The following is an 18,237-nucleotide window of genomic DNA, read 5'->3' as shown; positions in this document are numbered from 1 at the left end:
CTCCGCACTCCTCTCCTTCATATGTTGCTCCCTGTCATACCCTCCTCTCTTCTCCTCTACACATACTGCACACTGTCATACCCTCCTCCCTCCTCTCCTGCACACACTGCCTGCTGTCATACTCTCCTCCCTTCTCTCCTGTGCATAATGCCTGCTGTCATTCCCTCTTCCATTCTCTCCTGCACATAGTGCCCACTGTCATATCCTCCTCTCCTTTGCAAAGTGCCCACTGTCATACCCTTCTGCCTTCTGTCCTGCACATACTGCCCGCTTTCATACCCTCCTTACTCCTCTCCTGCCCATAGTGCCCTTGCTGTCATACCCTTCTGCCTCCTGTCCTGCACATTGTCATACTGTATCCTCCTCTCCTGCACATATTGCCTATTGTCATGCCACCCTGCCTCTTTTCCTGCACATACTGCCTATTATCATACCCTTTGTCCTCTCCTGTACATACTGCCCACTGTAATACCTTCTTCCCTCCTCTCCTGCACATTGTGCCAGCTGTCATTCCCTCCTTCATCCTCTCCTGCACTTACTGCCCACTGTCATACCTTCCTCCCTCCTCTCCTGTACATATTGCCCATTGTCATTCCCTCCTCCATCTTCTTCTGCACATCCTGCCCATTATCATACCCCCTTTATCCTCTCATGTACATACTGCCCACTGTCATACCTTCCTCCCTCTTCTTGTGCAGATAGTGCCAGCTGTCATTCCCTCTTCTCCAGCACTTATTGCCCATTGTCATGCACATACAGCCCCTGTCATACCCTCCTCCCTTCCCTCCTACATATATTGCTCCCCCATTATTGCCTCCAAACTCCTCTCCAGCGCATACTTTCCATAAAGACATTTCTTCAGCATATTTTGTTATATCTCCATCTTACCTGTGTATATGTTACACAATAACCTGTACCACGTTAGTCATAATTAGAAATGAACAAACAGGATTCTTTATATCTTCTCTGCAGAGGAATATTTCTATAAACCTGAAATGACAGTCGGAAAGTGATTGTGTTATTGTGTTTATGCAGTCAGCTACATTTTCTCCATTTTTTTTTCTCTAATCCCCATCTTCCAATCGCTCCTTCGCATCATCTGCTTGCTTCATTATTTAGATACGGGTCTCGTTTTTTTAAGAATTGCTAACCGAAGGGCATGCCGTGGACAAAATATTATTTTCCCAAAATACATATATATTGTAAATAAAAATGCCACGGATGTGTGCTCTCCGGAGGTTTTTACCCAGGGGGAGCGAAATTCAGCGATTGGAAACGAGAAGAATAGACTTTCAAGAATAATCCTCATTATCGCACTCCAGACTTTCTCAGTGAATAGATAACAGTAAGAATATGTGACAGAACAGAGAATGTGACAAGAGGAAATGGTGGAATGTTCCAGAAGAAGACCTGCTCTTAAAGTGGCACTACAGTCAAAACTTTTTAGTTTTTTGTCTAAAGTAGATCTAAACCCAAGAATTGAAATGTAATATATTGTAGCATACCACTATTAACCACTTTCAGACCGGACCAATTTGCTGGTCAAAGACCAGACCACTTTTTGCGATTCGGCACTGCGTCGTTTTAACTGACAATTGCGCGGTCGTGCGACGTGGCTCCCAAACAAAATTAACGTCTTTTTTTCCCCACAAATAGAGCTTTCTTTTGGTGGTATTTGATCACCCCTGCGGTTTTTATTTTTTGCGCTATAAACAAAAATAGAGCGATAATTTTGAAAAAAACGCATTATTTTTTACTTTTTGTAATAATAAATATCCCCCAAAAATATATAAAAAAACATTTTTTTCCCTCAGTTTAGGCCGATACGTATTCTTCTACATATTTTTGGTAAAAAAAATCGCAATAAGCGATTATTGATTGGTTTGCGCAAAAGTTATAGCGTTTACAAAATAGGGATAGTTTTATAGCATTTTTATTAATAATTTTTTATTATTTTTTTTTTTACTAGTAATGGCGGCGATCAGCGATTTTTATTGTGACTGCGACATTGTGGGGGACCCATCGGACATTTTTGACACATTTTTGGGACCATTGTCATTTATACAGTAATCACTGCTATATAAATGCAGTGATTCCTGTGTAAATGACACTGGCAGTGAAAGGGTTAACCAGTGGGTGGCAGTGTAGGGGTTAAGTGTTCCTAGGGGTGTGTTACTAACTGTGGGGGGGTTGGGCTTTCATTTAGTGTACACTGATCTCTGCTCCAATCACATGGAGCAGAGATCAGCGTCACTAGTTGCTAGGCAGAATGGAAAAATGTTGTTTATACAGCATTTCCTCCATTCGGCCGCTCCGTGAGACGATCGCGGAGATGCCCGCGGCGATCGAGTCCGCGGGTCCAGCGACCGGACTCACGGGGGTCCCGACCAGCGCGGGAGCGCGCCGCTGGCGGCACGCTCCCGATGGCACGGCGGCAACGAATATTGGACGTACATGTACGCCAATATGCCTGCCCATGCCATTCTGTCGACGTACATCGTCGTGCGCTGGTCGGGAAGTGGTTAAGGTGGGTTGGCTGACTTTACTTTCTATTTATCAGGCTTAGAACATTTTCAGCAAACACAGAAAATACACACTATATTACCAAAAGTATTGGGGCACCTGCCTTTACACACACACATGAACTTTAATGGCATCCCAGTCTTAGTCTGTAGGGTTCAATATAGAGTTGGCCCACCCTTTGCAGCTATAACAGCTTCAACTCTTCTGGGCAGGCCGTCCACAAGGTTTAGGAGTGTGTCTATGGACATTTTTGACCATTCCTCCAGAAGAGCATTTGTGAGGTCAGGCCAGGGGCGGACTGACAACTCATGGGGCCCCCGGGCAATAGGAGATTATGGGGCCCCGAGGCAATGGGAGAAGATTATGGGGCCCCTGGGCAATAGGAGATTATGGGGCCCAGAGGCAATGGGAGAAGATTATGGGGCCCCTGGGCAATAGGAGATTATGGGGCCCCCGGGCAATAGGAGATTATGGGGCCACACAGTATACACACACACACACACATACAGTATACACACACAGACACACAATATACACACACAGTATACACACACAGAATACACATACACACAAAGGTACTGGAGAGGTGGGGCAGCTGATCTTGGGATTTTTTTTTTTTAAAACACAGATTTTTACATACTGTCCATGGTTTTATTGAGGCTGGCAACCCTGATGGGGCCCCTTAGTAGCATGGGGCCCTCGGGCAGTGCCCGAATGGTTAGTCCGCCCCTGAGTCAGGTATTGATGTTGCTCTAATTCATCCCAAAGGTGTTCTATCAGGTTAAGGTCAGGACTCTTAAGGCCACTCAAGTTCTTCCACCCCAAACTCGCTCATCCATGTGTCTCTGTCCATGCCAACAACACTAAATAGGGCCGCCTTATAAGTTGCCTTATATAGTGTGGGGCGTGGACTTAGTCCCCTGAGCCACGATTGACCAAAGGCACCCTGCCTTTGGCCAATGGTGGCTCTCTTAGCAGAGGGCACTATGATTGGCCAAAGCATGCAGGTGAGGTGCATGCTTTAGCCAATCATCATACAGCAATGCACTGCATTATGGGGCATTCCGCAGTGCTTGAATTTGCCGAAAATGCCCCATAATGTTTGCTGTTCGACTCGAACATCGTGTGGTCGTCCATTCGCAGAACTTATGTTTGAGCTGAACATCAAGCTCATCCCTAAAGATAATACAAAAAAAGCTATACTGCTAAAAAAAAAAAAAAAAAAAAAAAAGCTCCAAAACAGTCATATTAAATCCTGAAAACGAAAAAATGGATCTCTAATGATAGGACCACAAGAAAAAAGAATGAATGTGAGCTTCAAGAATTGGCTATAAAGGCATGAACGTCCCAATCGACCTTAAGCCCATGGAGGGTGTAGGATTCCAAGTTTTATACCTTTATTGGAAAACAATAAAACTATTGAACACGGAAAGTCAACTGGCAATGTCTACCCACTTGTTTGTAGAGCTAAAAGATTTTAACACATCAACTTTAATGTTGATCAGATGGTTCTGTAATGTGTCTTTTTCCATATTTTGATACCATATGCATCCTTTAGTATGCCTTCACCCATAATAATGTGTATCTATGTTCCTCTACAGACCCTCCCATCATAACCGAATCCAAGAGCATTGAGGCCTTTGCCGGCAAGCAAGCTTACCTACGCTGCGAGGCCTCCGCGGAGCCCAAACCAGACTTTGAGTGGTACAAGGATGATACAAGGTATATATACTGACCGACAATGTTCATTTTGTGTATACAGTAATTAATGACAATTCGGTATTGTTGCTTTGTGAAGCTGAGCACACGCAAGCACTGAATGTAGCCTAGATATAGTACAGAGTTACATCTAATAATACTTGTAATCTTTGACCCCTTCCTATCCATCTGGGAAGGATCAGCTGACCATGTGACTGTGATTGGCTCGTTATAACTTGAAGCACCGCCCAGAGTGCCAGACATTACCGTTCCGGTGATCCGCACTACACAGAAGAATGCTGGCATCTGGGATGCTCATCCTTGAAAGCATACCAAAATATGTAGTGTGAAGACAATGCGCAACCACAGGCCCAATGTGAAAAATTAGTGAGAAGCAGCCTCAGATTCTACTCCTTCTTGGCCATGCCTCTTGATGCATTTCACCCCTCACCCTTGCCATAGGAGGTCATGACTCTCACAGGGCACAGCCTAGGAGGAGTCGAAGCTGAGTTATCTTCAAACTACATGCACTGTGCTTGGTTATCCCAGTGGTCACATGATTGGGAGTCGGTCCTGACGATTTATGGTCATTATTACGAACAGAGAGCCGTATTCGACTTGGTCACTGTGCAACGTTTGGAGCGGAGACAAGCTCCATTTCTAGCTGGCACTTTTAGCGGTTGGTGTGTTGGACTAGGACCCTCCAGAGCTTGGCACTTTTAGCAGTTGGCGTTTTGGACTAGGACCCTCCAGAGCTTGGCACTTTTAGCAGTTGGCCTGTTGTACTACGACCCTCCAGAGCTTGAGCGCCATCTATATATTTTTGCATTTGGGGCGTAACTGGAGATATTTATGAGGTTTTGAAGATTGTTATTACCAAAATCCTGGTTGAGTTAATTAGATAAATAGGGAAGGCCAACCATTTTTAAGTGTGGGGGGGGTTTAGAAGCATCATGAGCCCCTGGGCAAAGTAATGCGCTGGGGCCCCTACCAGTCTGTCTAAATTTACGCACTTACTTTCAAGAATGAAAGAATAAATAGTTGATAGAATTAAAACAATTTATATTTATTAGTATTTTTATTTAAAAAATTTGTATTATTACTTTTATTAAAAATCTAAAAAATTTCTGAAGAACAAAAAAGATGGTGATATACAGGAGAGGAGAGGAGGGAAGCCAGAAAAGCACTGGGGAGGGGGGGCACATAGAGGGCAGCAGGGGGATTGGATCGTGGATAGGAGGGGGTGATTGGGGCAATTACAGGAAGAAATCCCCTGTGTGATTCTCCCTGCTACAGCTGAAACATGGCAAGAGGAAGAGGAGGAGAAGTCAGCTTTCAGCTGGTTGTATGTGCCCCCTCCTGTTCATGAAATGATTGCCCCCTGCTGCCATGGCCCCCTGCTGTACCGACAGGGCCCAGACCCTGTACAGAAGGCCTGGTTGTATGCCTGGGGATGTCTATGATGCCTTTAGATGGCCCTGCCCTTTCATCCAATTGACTATTCTAAGTAAGATCAGAACCATAAGGTATAACAAGATAGATCTGAAATCAAAGCTTTGTCATACCTGTGGCATCCTGACATCCCATCAATGTGGGGGGAGGACCCCCTTCCCCCCACCGCACTGATCACCCCCTCCTGTCCATGGACTGATTCCCCCTGCTTCCAGGGCCCCCCACTGTACTGATGGGGTCCAGACCATGTACAGGAGGCCCCTTATCAGTGGCTCTGTCATGGAGCCCCTATGCACCTGGGCAGTGCCCATTCCTTAATATGGCAATGCCCTTTGATCCAACTGACCAGTCTAAACAAGGCAAGAACTATAAGGTATAACAAGGTAGAGCTGAAATCAAAGTTTTATCATACTTGTGCCATCCCATGAATGTGGAAGTGGACCAAGTGCCCCCACCCCCACCGCACTGATCACCCACTCCTGTCCATGAACAAACTCCCCTGCTGTACTTATGGGATCCAGACGTTATACAGGAGGCCTTGGTATACCCCCTTATCAGTGGCCCTGTCATGGGGCCCTCATGCATCCAGGGCCCCTGGGCAATGCCCTGTGGTGTCCTTAAGACGGCACCGTCCTTTCAGCCAATTGACCAGTCTAAGTAAGGTAAGAAACATAAGGTATAATAAGGCAGATCTGAAATTAAAGCTTTGTCATACCTGTGGCATCCCATCAATGTGGGGAAGGGACCATGTGTTTTTTCTTTTTCCCAACCCCGGGAACAGGAGAAATATTCTTCTATCTGTAAATGTATTCCTTGTATGTTAATACAATTTTCTTGTATGTATGTTTCACCTTAAAAGGAAAAAAAAAATGTGCTGAGCTATTTTTGATGACTGGTTACTCCTCACAAGGTCTTGAGTGCAAGATTAATTACCTAACCTCGGCACTAACTGCTCTAAATTATCCTATCGCTGCCGCTAGAAGATGTCACAGATCAAGGGCGCCGTTCCTTATATTTACATTTACAGATGGCTTATGAGATATTACTCTTTTTTTTTTTTTTAAGATTAAACTACACATTTGTTCTTGTCTGGGTGAGATTTAATTGTTAATTGCTATGCAGCTACCTAGTCTACAGTGTCCCATGGGAACCTATGGGAGCTAATGAATCCCTACCGGGCAAGTCATACACATTAAACATGTGGCCTCCCTTTCACACTCAAATGCTAAAATGCTTACATTGGTTGTTATTTAACATTTGGACACTGCTGTATACAGGTATATGAAGTAAAAAATTCCCTGGCTGGACGCAAAAACATGTTTATGAAAAATAAAAAATAAAAACACTATATATATATATATATATATATATATATATATATATATATATATATATATATATATATATCAGGGGTGGACTGACCATTCGGACACTCGGGCACTGCCAGAGGGCCCCATGCCACTAAGGGGCCCCATCAGGGTTGCCAACCTCAATAAAACCAGGGACAGTAAATCTGTGTTTTTTATAAAACCCCATGCTCATAGCTACCCCGCCTCTCCAGTACCTTTTCAGGGTGTGTATGTGTATTCTGTGTGTGTATACTGTACGTATATTGTGTGTCTGTGGGTGTATAATGTATGTGTGTGTATACTGTGTGACCCCATGATCTATTGCCTGGGGGCCCCATAATCTCCTATTGCCCGGAGGGCCCCATGAGTTGTCAGTCCGCCCCTGATATATATATGACGACTGTAAAAATTTTCTCTCCTGGTGCATAGAGTGTGAATCTGTTCAGTGGGGACATAGATAGCAATGATAACACTTCTAAACTACATCCAAAACCCCAAAAAATGGGGATAAATAAACACTTTATTTATAGAAAAAATAAATAAATCATGGTACAAATGTCACAGTCACACATAACTCTTGTAATTTGTCTAATATATATTTTTTCCTATGATCATTAGCTCCATCTAGTGGCCATAATGCAATATTTTCCTGAAATTATTCAATCAGGTAAATATCTCATTATGGCCACTAGATGGAGCTTACAATCCTAATAAAATAAACAAGAAATGAAAAACAAGAAAAAAAGAAAATAAAAATAAAATAACATAAACATATTAGACACGTAATAAGTGTAATTTGTGATTGCAGTTTGAATGGTGTGATAATTGTACAGCATTATTTTTATTAATAGACCGATTTAAGTTTAATTATTGTTAAATTAACTGATAAATCTGTAAGTGGAAAAGGGCAAGTGTGACTATAAATTCTATACAATGATATTTTATAATGCAGTTTTTTTTATATAAATACTGAACAGGTTTCATCAAAACATCTAACAATTAAAAAAAAAAAAAAGAAAAAAAATAGTAAGTAATATTATTAGAACATTTTAAAACGTGATGACTTTAGTATCTTTTTGTTCTTTCCTTTTACTGAATTTTCAGGTTAAACAGCGCCCAGGGTCTGGAAATTAAGAACATGGGCAACCGGTCCACCTTGATGGTAGCAAATGTCACTGAAGAGCATTATGGAAACTATACCTGTGTGGCCGCCAACAAGCTGGGAGTCACCAACACCAGCCTATATCTCTATAGTAAGTATAATAACCTCCAACACCAGCCTATATCTCTATAGTAAGTATAATAACCTCCAACACCACCCTATATCTCTATAGTGAGTATAATAACCTCCAACACCAGCCTATATATCTATAGTGAGTATAATAACCTCCAACACCACCCTATATCTCTATAGTGAGTATAATAACCTCCAACACCAGCCTATATATCTATAGTGAGTATAATAACCTCCAACACCATCCTATATCTCTATAGTGAGTATAATAACCCCCAACACCAGCCTCTATCTCTATAGTGAGTATAATAACCCCCAACACCAGCCTATACCTCTATAGTGAGTATAATAACTCCCAGCACCAGCCTATATCTCTATAGTGAGTATAATAACCCCCAACACCAGCCTATATCTCTATAGTGAGTATAATAACCTCCAACACCTGCCTGTATCTCTATAGTGAGTATAATAACCCCCAACACCAGCCTCTATCTCTATAGTGAGTATAATAACCTCCAACACCATCCTATATCTCTATAGTGAGTATATATACCCCCAACACCAGTCTATATCACTATAGTGAGCATAATAATCCCCAACAGCAACCTATATCTCTATAGTGAGTATAATAACCCCCAACACCAGACTATATCTCTATAGTGAGTATATATACCCCCAACACCAGTCTATATCACTGTAGTGAGCATGATAATCCTCAACAGCAACCTACACCTCTATAGTGAGTATAATAACTCCCAACACCAGCCTATATCTCTATAATGAGTATAACAACCCCCAACACCAGCCTCTATCTCTATAATGAGTATAATAACCCCCAACACCAGCCTATATCTCTATAATGAGTATAATAATGCCCAGAACCAGCCTATAGGGAGTATAATAACCCCCAACACCAGCCTATATCTCTTTAGTGAGTATAATAACCCCCAACACCAGCCTATATCTCTATAGTGAGTATAATAACCCTCAACACCAGCCTATATCTCTATAGTGAGTATAATAACCCTCAACACCAGCCTATATCTCTATAATAACCCCCAACACCAGCTTATATCTCTATAATGTGTATAATAATGCTCAGCACCAGCCTATAGGAAGTATAATAACCCCCAGCACCAGCCTGTATCTCTATAGTGAGTATAATAACCTTCAACACCAGCCTATATCTATAGTGAGTATATATACCCCCAACACTAGTCTATAGCACTATAGTGAGCATAATAATCCCCAACAGCAACCTACACCTCTATAGTGAGTATAATAATCCCCAACACCAGCCTATATCTCTATAGTGCGTATAATAATCCCCAACACCAGCCTATATCTCTATAGTGCGTATAATAATCCTCACACATGGAGCCCAAACCTCATTGAAGTCTATGGTAGCTGAATCGTGTAATTTATTACTGGTCTTTACTAAGGTTATTTTGCAAACTTTTGTTAACAATAGAATGGGAATCTGGGTACTGCCATGGAGGACATACATACACGTATATCAATAGAATAAAAAAAGAAATACTGTTTATTATGAAATGGGTCTTTTTTAAAGGCTTAAAGACAACATTAAAAATATACAATTTAAATAATTAGCTTGGGTGATGCCTTAAACCGGCATGTGAAGTGGCATGCCTATGTGAGATACTTCAACAAAAGTGAAATTGATAAAAAAAAAAAATAGCTGTTAAACGACATTTCCCAGCCGGCTTTGTTCTGTTTGTAAAGGACTATCATAATAGAGAAGGGCCTGGTATGAATTTTAAGGGGGACTCCACGCAAAAAAAAAAAAATGGCATTAGGTACCCCAAAATTCATACCAGGTCCTTCGTCTTGATATGTATGTTAAGGGGAGAACCCATGAAAAAAACAAACAAAGTGAGGGATCACACCAAAATTCATTCCAGTTCCTTGAATGAGCATGTAGCCCAGCTGGCCAGGAGATAGAAAGGGCAGCAAGTGTGAGGCTCCCCACCACCTCAACCATACCAGGCCACATGCTCTTCTGGCAAAGCACCTTACCCTCATGGTCCTGGAGCTGTTCTGCCTGGTCTGGAGGGCGCTGAGCCAAGGAGGAGGCCCTTTGTGGAGAGGGTCAGTTAGAAGGCTGGTCTCTCAGATGGGCCTGGTGGGTGGAGCACACACTACGATTTGAGAATGAGTTTACAGTGTTGCCTGGTCATCTTAAAGGTTCTGACACTGTGAAGCTGGAGATTGAGCTGGATCTGGAAAGTCTGTAATTGGTCTGCTATGGTATCTGAGACCCCCAACCCTCCAATAATTAAAAAAGTGAATTTTTTTGTCCCCCCAATTTTAGCCATGGACCTGGGGTGAAGTTCTAGCCCACCTCTGGCTATCCTGCCTTTGGGGTGTCAGAGAGGTGCTACATACACTATATTACCAAAAGTATTGGGATACTTGCCTTTACATGCACATGGACTTGGGTGGCACAGTGGTGTAGTGGTTAGCATTCTCACCTAGCAGTAAAAAGGGTCGCTGGTTCAAATCCCAACCACGACACTACCTGCCTGGAGTTTGCATGTTCTTCCTGTGCCTGCGTGGGTTTCCTCTGGGTACTCTGGTTTCCTCCCACACTCCAAAGACATGCAGGTAGGTTGACTGGCTTCTGTCCAAAATTGGCAATAGTATATGAATGGGGACTTCTTAAGGGTAGGGACCAATGTGAGTGTGCAATGTACAGGGCTAGGGGTAGACACTCACTCAGGTTGAACTGGATGGACTGGTGTCTTTATTCAACCTTACATGCACACGGACGTTTTTACAGCCGCTTTTTTGAGCTTTTTTTGCAGCTTAAAAACGGCTGTCCATGTTAGTCTATGGCTTCATGCCCACCTAGGCGTTTTTGAGCTGCAAATGGCATAGGCGTTTTTAAGCTGTTAAAAAAAAAACAGGACCAGTGCGTTCCGTGGCGTGGAGCTAGAGCTGTAAAAACGCGAATCGCGGGAAAACGCGCACAAACGCGCATAAACGCGCAACATATTTTCTTTGTTTTCTGAGTGCTATAGCCAAGAGATGTGTTTCTTAAAAAACGCTACTTAACGCTAACGCTAAAAAACGCGCAAAAACGCCAATGCAAAACGCTGTAAAAATCACGTTTTTAACGAAGATTTTTCTAGGCGTCGGAGCTAGCTTTGCAGCCAGTTTTTTAAAACGTCCGTGTGCATGAGCACTAATGGCATCCCAGCCTTGGTCCGTAGGGTTCAATATGGAGTTGCCCCCCCCCCCCCCCCTTGAAGCCATAACAGCTTCATCTCTTCTGGGAAGGTTGTCCACGAGGTTTAGGAGTGTGTCTATGGGAATGTTTGGCCATTCTTTCTGAAACGCATTTGTGAGGTCAGACACTGATGTTGAGCGAGAACTCAACCCAAAGGTGTTCTATCGGGTTGAGGTCAAGTTCCTCTACCTCAAACTCGCTCATCCATGTCTTTATGGAACTTGCTTTGTGTACTGGTGGGCAGACATGTTGGAACAGGAAGGGGCCATCCCCAAACTGTTCCCACAAAGTTGGGAGCATAAAATTGTCCAAAATGTCTTGGTATACTGACACCTTAAAAGTTCCCCTCACTGGTGCTAAAATAGCCAAACCCAGCCCCTGAAAACCAACTCCACGACATAATCCCCCCTCCACCAAATGATTTAGACTAGTGCACAAAGCAAGGTCTACAAAGACATGGACGAGCGAGTTTGGGGTGGAGGAACTTGTCTGGCCTGACCTCAACCTGATAGAACACCTTTGGGATGAATTAGAGCAGAGACTGTGAGTCAGGTCTTTTCTCGTCCAACATCAGTGCCTGACCTCACTAATGCTCTTCTGGAAGAATGGATAAACATTCCGATAGAGAGACCCTCCTAAACCTTGTGGACGGCCTTCCCAGAAGAGTTGAAGCTGTTATAGCTGCAAAGGGTGGGCCAACTCAATATTGAACCCTACGGACTAAGACTGGGATGCCATTAAAGTTCATGTGCGTGTAAAGGCAGGCGCCCCAATATCTTTGACAATATAGACCTCAACCAGCCGGGAGTTGTTGCAGCACCCTTATATCCATATGGTTACCTCCAGCATGGTGCATGTATGGGATATTCTAACTACGAACATAGCTCAGCGTCTAACACACATACTTTGTGGAGCACCACAATGCACGGTAATGCACTCACGTTGCCAAAAATGGTGCATGTTTGTTTTTTGACGTGCTGCCAATTCATTCATTCCAATGGGCTGCTTTATGTACCAGGAGGCCATGGTTTGAATGGGCTCTAAGGAGTCCATAGGGAATTCAGCCCACTAAAAGTTGAAATAAACCGGAAGCATCTAAGACGCCCCAACCTTTTTTTTTTTTCTAAATAAAACAAGTGCGTGTTCAGGTTTAATCTGCTGTTTGGGAATCCCACCGACATATTCAAGGAAGGATTTAGCTTCCCAAGCTAACGTGGAGTTAAGCCGGGGACTATTAATAAAATAATCTCCTTCCCGGGACTTAAAGTGGCACTTGTTTGTAGAAAACGATTCATGAATTATTGAACGCGTGGGCACATTAAATATGAATGACGCTTCAAATCCCGGGCCGGGAGGTTTTTTTTTTTTTTTTTTTTGGGAAAGGTCTAAATGTTTTATAAAGCTTTTAAATGTCACCGCCGCCTTGTCCGATGTTTAAAACTGCCATAGACCTTAATGTGCGAAGTGCTGCTGGCTTGTAATAAGTGCGATTAGGTTAGGGAATAAGGCTCGGCATGGAGTTCCCGAGGAAAAAAAAACGAAATTTGTGTGCGCCAGATGGAGGTGTCTGGGCGTCAGGTGTGATCGGAAGGCCTCGCTTAACAACAGGCCAGAGGGGACAAAGATCTCTGATTGTTTTTTTTTGTCTCGGATACCGAGAAACATATTGCTTGTCGGCTCTGTAGAACAGCCCTATGGGCCAAGCTGTTCCCGGCACCAGCAATTCTGATCGAGAGGCAGAAGGCGACTGGAGGCTCGGTGTAGATGGGTCACCACAACCACCCGAGGGTCACTCCACCCAAAACTAACATCCTGTCTCTGCTTAATCTGGATTTATTGATTTATATTTTTAAGTTGTGTATGGATGTTGGAGGTTTTGGTATCACCCATTGGCATGTTATGTTCTTCATACAGACTCACCCTGTACCAGAGTTCCCAAACATGTGTCCACCTTATTTCCCTCAAGAACCTCGATGGTGAGAGTTTTCCATCAGAATCCTAATACAAAGCCAAAAGATGGTGATAGATAGATAGATAGATAGATAGATAGATAGATAGATAGATAGATAGATAGATAGATAGATAGATAGGTGAGTTTTGGACAGGGGATGCAGAAGCGAGTTGTAGATGGGGGTTCAGAAGTGAGTTGTAGATGGGGGTGCAGATGTGAGTTTTGGACAGGGGGTGCAGAAGTGAATTGTAGATGGGGGTGCAGACGTAAGTTTTGGACAGGGGGTGCAGAAGTTAGTTGTAGATGGGGGTGCAGATGTGAGTTTTGGATGGGGGGGTGCAGAAGTGAATTTTAGATGGGGTGCAGAGGTGAGGTTTGGACAGGGGTGCAGAAATGACTTGTGGATGGGGGTGCAGATGTAAGTTTTGGACAGGGGGTGCAGAAGTGAATTGTAGATGGGGTGCAGAGGTGAGGTTTGGACAGGGGTGCAGAAATGACTTGTGGATGGGGGTGCAGATGTAAGTTTTGGACAGGGGGTGCAGAAGTGAATTGTAGATGGGGTGCAGATGTGAGTTTTGGACAGGGGGTGCATAGGTGGGTTGTGAATGGGGGTGCAGAGATGAGTTGTGGACAGAGGGTACAGAAGTGAGTTGTAGATGGGGGTGCAGAGGTGAGTTTTGGACAGGGGGGTACAGAAGTGAGTTGTAGATGGGGGTGCAGAGGTGAGTTTTGGACAGGGGGGTGCAGAAGTGAGTTGTAGATTGGGGTGCAGAGGTGATTTTTGGACAGGGGGTGCAGAAGTTAGTTGTAGATGGGGGTGCAGAGGTGAGTTTTGGACAGGGGGTGCAGAAGTGAATTGTAGATGGGGGTGCAGATGTGAGTTTTGGACAGGGGGTGCAGAAGTGAATTGTAGATGGGGGTGCAGACGTAAGTTTTGGACAGGGGGTGCAGAAGTTAGTTGTAGATGGGGGTGCAGATGTGAGTTTTGGACGGGGGGGTGCAGAAGTGACTTGTGGATGGGTTTGCAGAGGTGAGTTTTGGACAGGGGGTGCAGAAATGACTTGTGGATGGGGGTGCAGATGTGAGTTTTGGACAGGGGGTGCAGAAGTGAATTGTAGATGGGGTGCAGATGTGAGTTTTGGACAGGGGGTGCAGAGGTGGATTGTGGATGGGGGTGCAGAGATATGTTGTGGACAGGGGGTACAGAAGCGAGTTGTAGATGGGGGTGCAGAGGTGAGTTTTGGACAGGGGGGTGCAGAAGTGAGTTGTGGATGGGGGTGCAGAGGTGAGTTTTGGACAGGGGGTGCAGAAGTGAATTGTAGATGGGGTGCAGAGGTGAGGTTTGGACAGGGGGTGCAGAAATGACTTGTGGATGGGGGTGCAGATGTGAGTTTTGGACAGGGGGTGCAGAAGTGAATTGTAGATGGGGTGCAGAGGTGAGTTTTGGACAGGGGGTGCAGAGGTGGGTTGTGGATGGGGGTGCAGAGATAAGTTGTGGACAGGGGGTGCAGAAGTGAGTTGTAGATGGGGGTGCAGAGGTGAGTTTTGGACAGGGGGGGGTGCAGAAGTGAGTTGTAGATGGGGGTGCAGAGGTGAGTTTTGGACTGGGGGGTGCAGAAGTGAGTTGTAGATGGGGGTGCAGAGGTGAGTTTTGGATGGGGGGTGCAGAAGTGAGTTGTGGATGGGGGTGCAGAGGTGAGTTTTGGACAGGGGGGTGCAGAGGTGAGTTTTGGACAGGGGGTGCAAAAGTGAGCTGCGATCAGTTTTGGATGAGGGTCCTGAAGCAAGTATTGATTGGGGGGTGCAGCGGAGAGTTGTGGAGGGTGGGTGCACAGATGAGTGTAGACAGGGGTGCAGAGGTGAGCTTAGGAATGGGAGGGGAGAGGTTTACAATGCCCCTTTAAAACCTGCCCATATATATATATATATATATATATATATATATATATATAGATATAGATATAGATATAGATATAGATATAGATATAGATATATATATATATATATATATATATATATATATATATATATATATATCTATGTATCTATGTATACACACACGCACGTGTGTTTGAGCTTTGGGGTGCACACCCTAATGCAATCTATGGATGGGTGGACGGAAATATGGAAAGATGGATAGATAGATAGATAGATAGATAGATAGATAGATAGATAGATAGAGAGATAGATAGAGAGATAGATTTAAAGGAGATGAATTGAAGGAATGGATTTGTAGTTTTTTAGTTACAAACAAGACCAATAACCACACAGCAGCCAAGGGGTTAATCACAGTTCCATGTTTAGCGCTCACACAATGCGGCCCCCCGGCCCTCTGACGGACGGCCCTGTAACGTATTATAGAAAGGGTCATGTAATAAATGGTGGGGTTTGGTGGAAGGGATGATGTTATTATTTGGCTGAGTGTTGAATGAGTAAAGGATGGGAATGAAGAAGTGATGAGCCTGGAGAATATCCAGTCACTCCGCTCTCTCTCTGACCCGCAGCCACATTCATCAAATAACAATGTGGAAAAAGAACAGTTATGAAGTTCTCAGTATTTGGGTTGCGGCTCCATCTTGTGGTCCATTCTAAAGCTGCAAGACGAAAAAAAAGAAAAAATGGCTACGACCTCTCCTGTGATGATGAATTAATCAATTGGCAAATTAGGCTAATTGTCAGATTCCGTATATTCCGGTGGATGTGTGTGGGCAGATTTGTCTACAATAGGTAGAAGCAAAAAAATATATATTTCAAATGTTCATCATCGAATGGCTTAAAGCCCGACTCCAGAAATGTTTTATTTAAATACCCGGGCAGTGGACGGGCCCCTGAAGTGCGGGGGGGTTAACTGCTCATTAAGTCCAGGGGGTAGCTTTAAGAGCTCATTTATACTGGCAGGAGCTCTCGCCTCCCCTCTGAAAAGTGATCTGCTGGGGAATCGCCTTTCATAGGGCAGCTGGGAGGCGATTTGTCGCCTGTACTGCTTGTGTTAACCCTGAAAGGGGCGTACATTAGTATTACACATTATTCTTCTAACTCAAGACTTAACAAGTATTTAACCCCTGCAGTACTTGGGGAGAGGTCGGCATGAGGACCCAATCAACCTTCTAGGACAGCACCCATGTGATGAATGATGGGGGGGGGGGGCTGTTGCCAGAGTGTTATGACTTCATTACTTTGCTGGTGTTCCTTCATTGTCCAATCAGCAGGAGGGGGGGGGGGGGGGTTGTCCTTGACCACACAGTCCTACTATTGCTTCAGTGGGGGTCACAGATCTGGCAGCGGCACCGGGCTCACAAGACTAACTGAACACATTTCAAAATCCGTTGGCAGGTAAGACAGTTCCAGTGTATGAATTTTAGCTGCTTATTTAACTGCTTTTCTGAAGTCCAGAGACTTTGCCTAGCAGGGCTGAAACTAAGAAGGGGGGGGGGCAGGGGGGCATGTGCCCCGGGAGCTGCATCGAGAGGGGTGCTGCCACGCCTATGTTCCAGATCTGGGGTGATGTCATCAGTCTGCTGAAGTCAAGAGGAGAGCATTTCCTCAGTCTCCTCTCCTCCAGAAATCAAACTGCAACGTCGTATCTTTGCAGAAAGTTACAAGATGAGAGGCTGCAGTAAGGGGCTGATCTGTGTCAGACGTTTGTAAACACAGCCAAGAACTCCACAGACACCAGGAGTTACGTGCTTATGTCATTTCTGAGCCATCATCTCAGTTTGAGATTTACCGAACCAGTGGTTCCCGTAGTACTTGGATTTCATATTGGATATCATATTTTGTGTCATTTATTTATTTATCGATTTATTAATTTTTATTTTTTATTTTTGTGTGTGTCCATTTTTGGTTTATTTGTTTTTTTCCTCCTCCAGAGCGCGTCATACCCACAAAACCCATCCCCGCCAAAGGTCAGTATGCAGTGCCATGACTTAGATACCATGCCTGGGTCATTCTCCAAAAGCCTGCCTTTTAAAAGTAGCATCTGAACGGGTGTCCAGGGATACAAAACTAAGATGAGCGCCCTCTGGTTTTCACCAATAGAATTGTGTTTACCATCAGCGTCACTCTATTACTAAAAGTATGGGGAGTTTTTTTTTTTTTTTTATTGTAAAAGAAAAAAAAAATTACATAGCTGTTCGTCCATCAAAGCTGCATTTAATTCCCTCTGTGCAAATTGGGCAAAATGTAATGTTCTCTGAAGATCTACTATTATTCGATTAAACAATTAAAAAAAAAAACAGTGTGAATGGGGAAAGTACACCATTATGGCCACTAGATGGAACTGTGTGCCACAAGAAAAGAAATATGCTCATGTGTGCCATCTAGTGGCCATAATGCAGAGAATATAATCCAAAAACATTTGATTTTGCCCCATTTGCATGCAGTTTCAAGGGATGAACAGCTATATGATTTTTTTTAAATAAACCTCTATGTGTCATGAGTTTTTTTTTTTTTTATGTATATTTTTATAGTATTATTATCTTATAGTATGGTGGTGTAGATATAGAGAATCCAAATATTGGGCTGGCAGCAGTTTCTACACACCAAGGAATTTACACAATCACCTTGGGCTGCGATAGGGATGAATTCATTTATAATTAAAGTAGTTAGGGGTTATAATATTATATTATATTATAAAATATTATAACAATATAAAATCAAAGATTGTTTTATTTAAGATACAATATATGTAAATATATATATATATATATATATATATATATATATATATATAAATATATATATATAAAATGATAATATATATATATGTACATGTATATAT

The 18,237-nt window shown here is 43.4% G+C and overlaps 1 protein-coding gene across 2 annotated transcripts in view; it reads left to right on the top strand.

Annotated features, from left to right (window-relative positions):
• Nucleotides 1-18,237, top strand: part of LSAMP (limbic system associated membrane protein) — an 869,682-nt gene that overhangs the window by 807,724 nt on the left and 43,721 nt on the right. Inside the window, exons 5-7 of one of the 2 annotated variants that reach the window (XM_077479703.1) lie at nt 4,125-4,245; nt 8,127-8,275; nt 17,327-17,362. In XM_077479703.1, coding sequence (XP_077335829.1) covers nt 4,125-4,245; nt 8,127-8,275; nt 17,327-17,362 — 306 coding nt within the window. The remainder of the gene's footprint in view (nt 1-4,124; nt 4,246-8,126; nt 8,276-17,326; nt 17,363-18,237) is intronic. The other variant, XM_077479702.1, reaches the window with a different exon arrangement.

The sequence above is a fragment of the Lithobates pipiens genome, unplaced genomic scaffold (genome assembly GCF_037356315.1).
Source record: "Lithobates pipiens isolate NorthernLeopardFrog02 unplaced genomic scaffold, aLitPip1_a1.2 Scaffold_16, whole genome shotgun sequence".
Lineage (NCBI taxonomy): Eukaryota > Metazoa > Chordata > Amphibia > Anura > Ranidae > Lithobates > Lithobates pipiens.
Note: the sequence above shows the minus strand (reverse complement) of the source record. Positions and strands in the feature narration are given on the sequence as shown.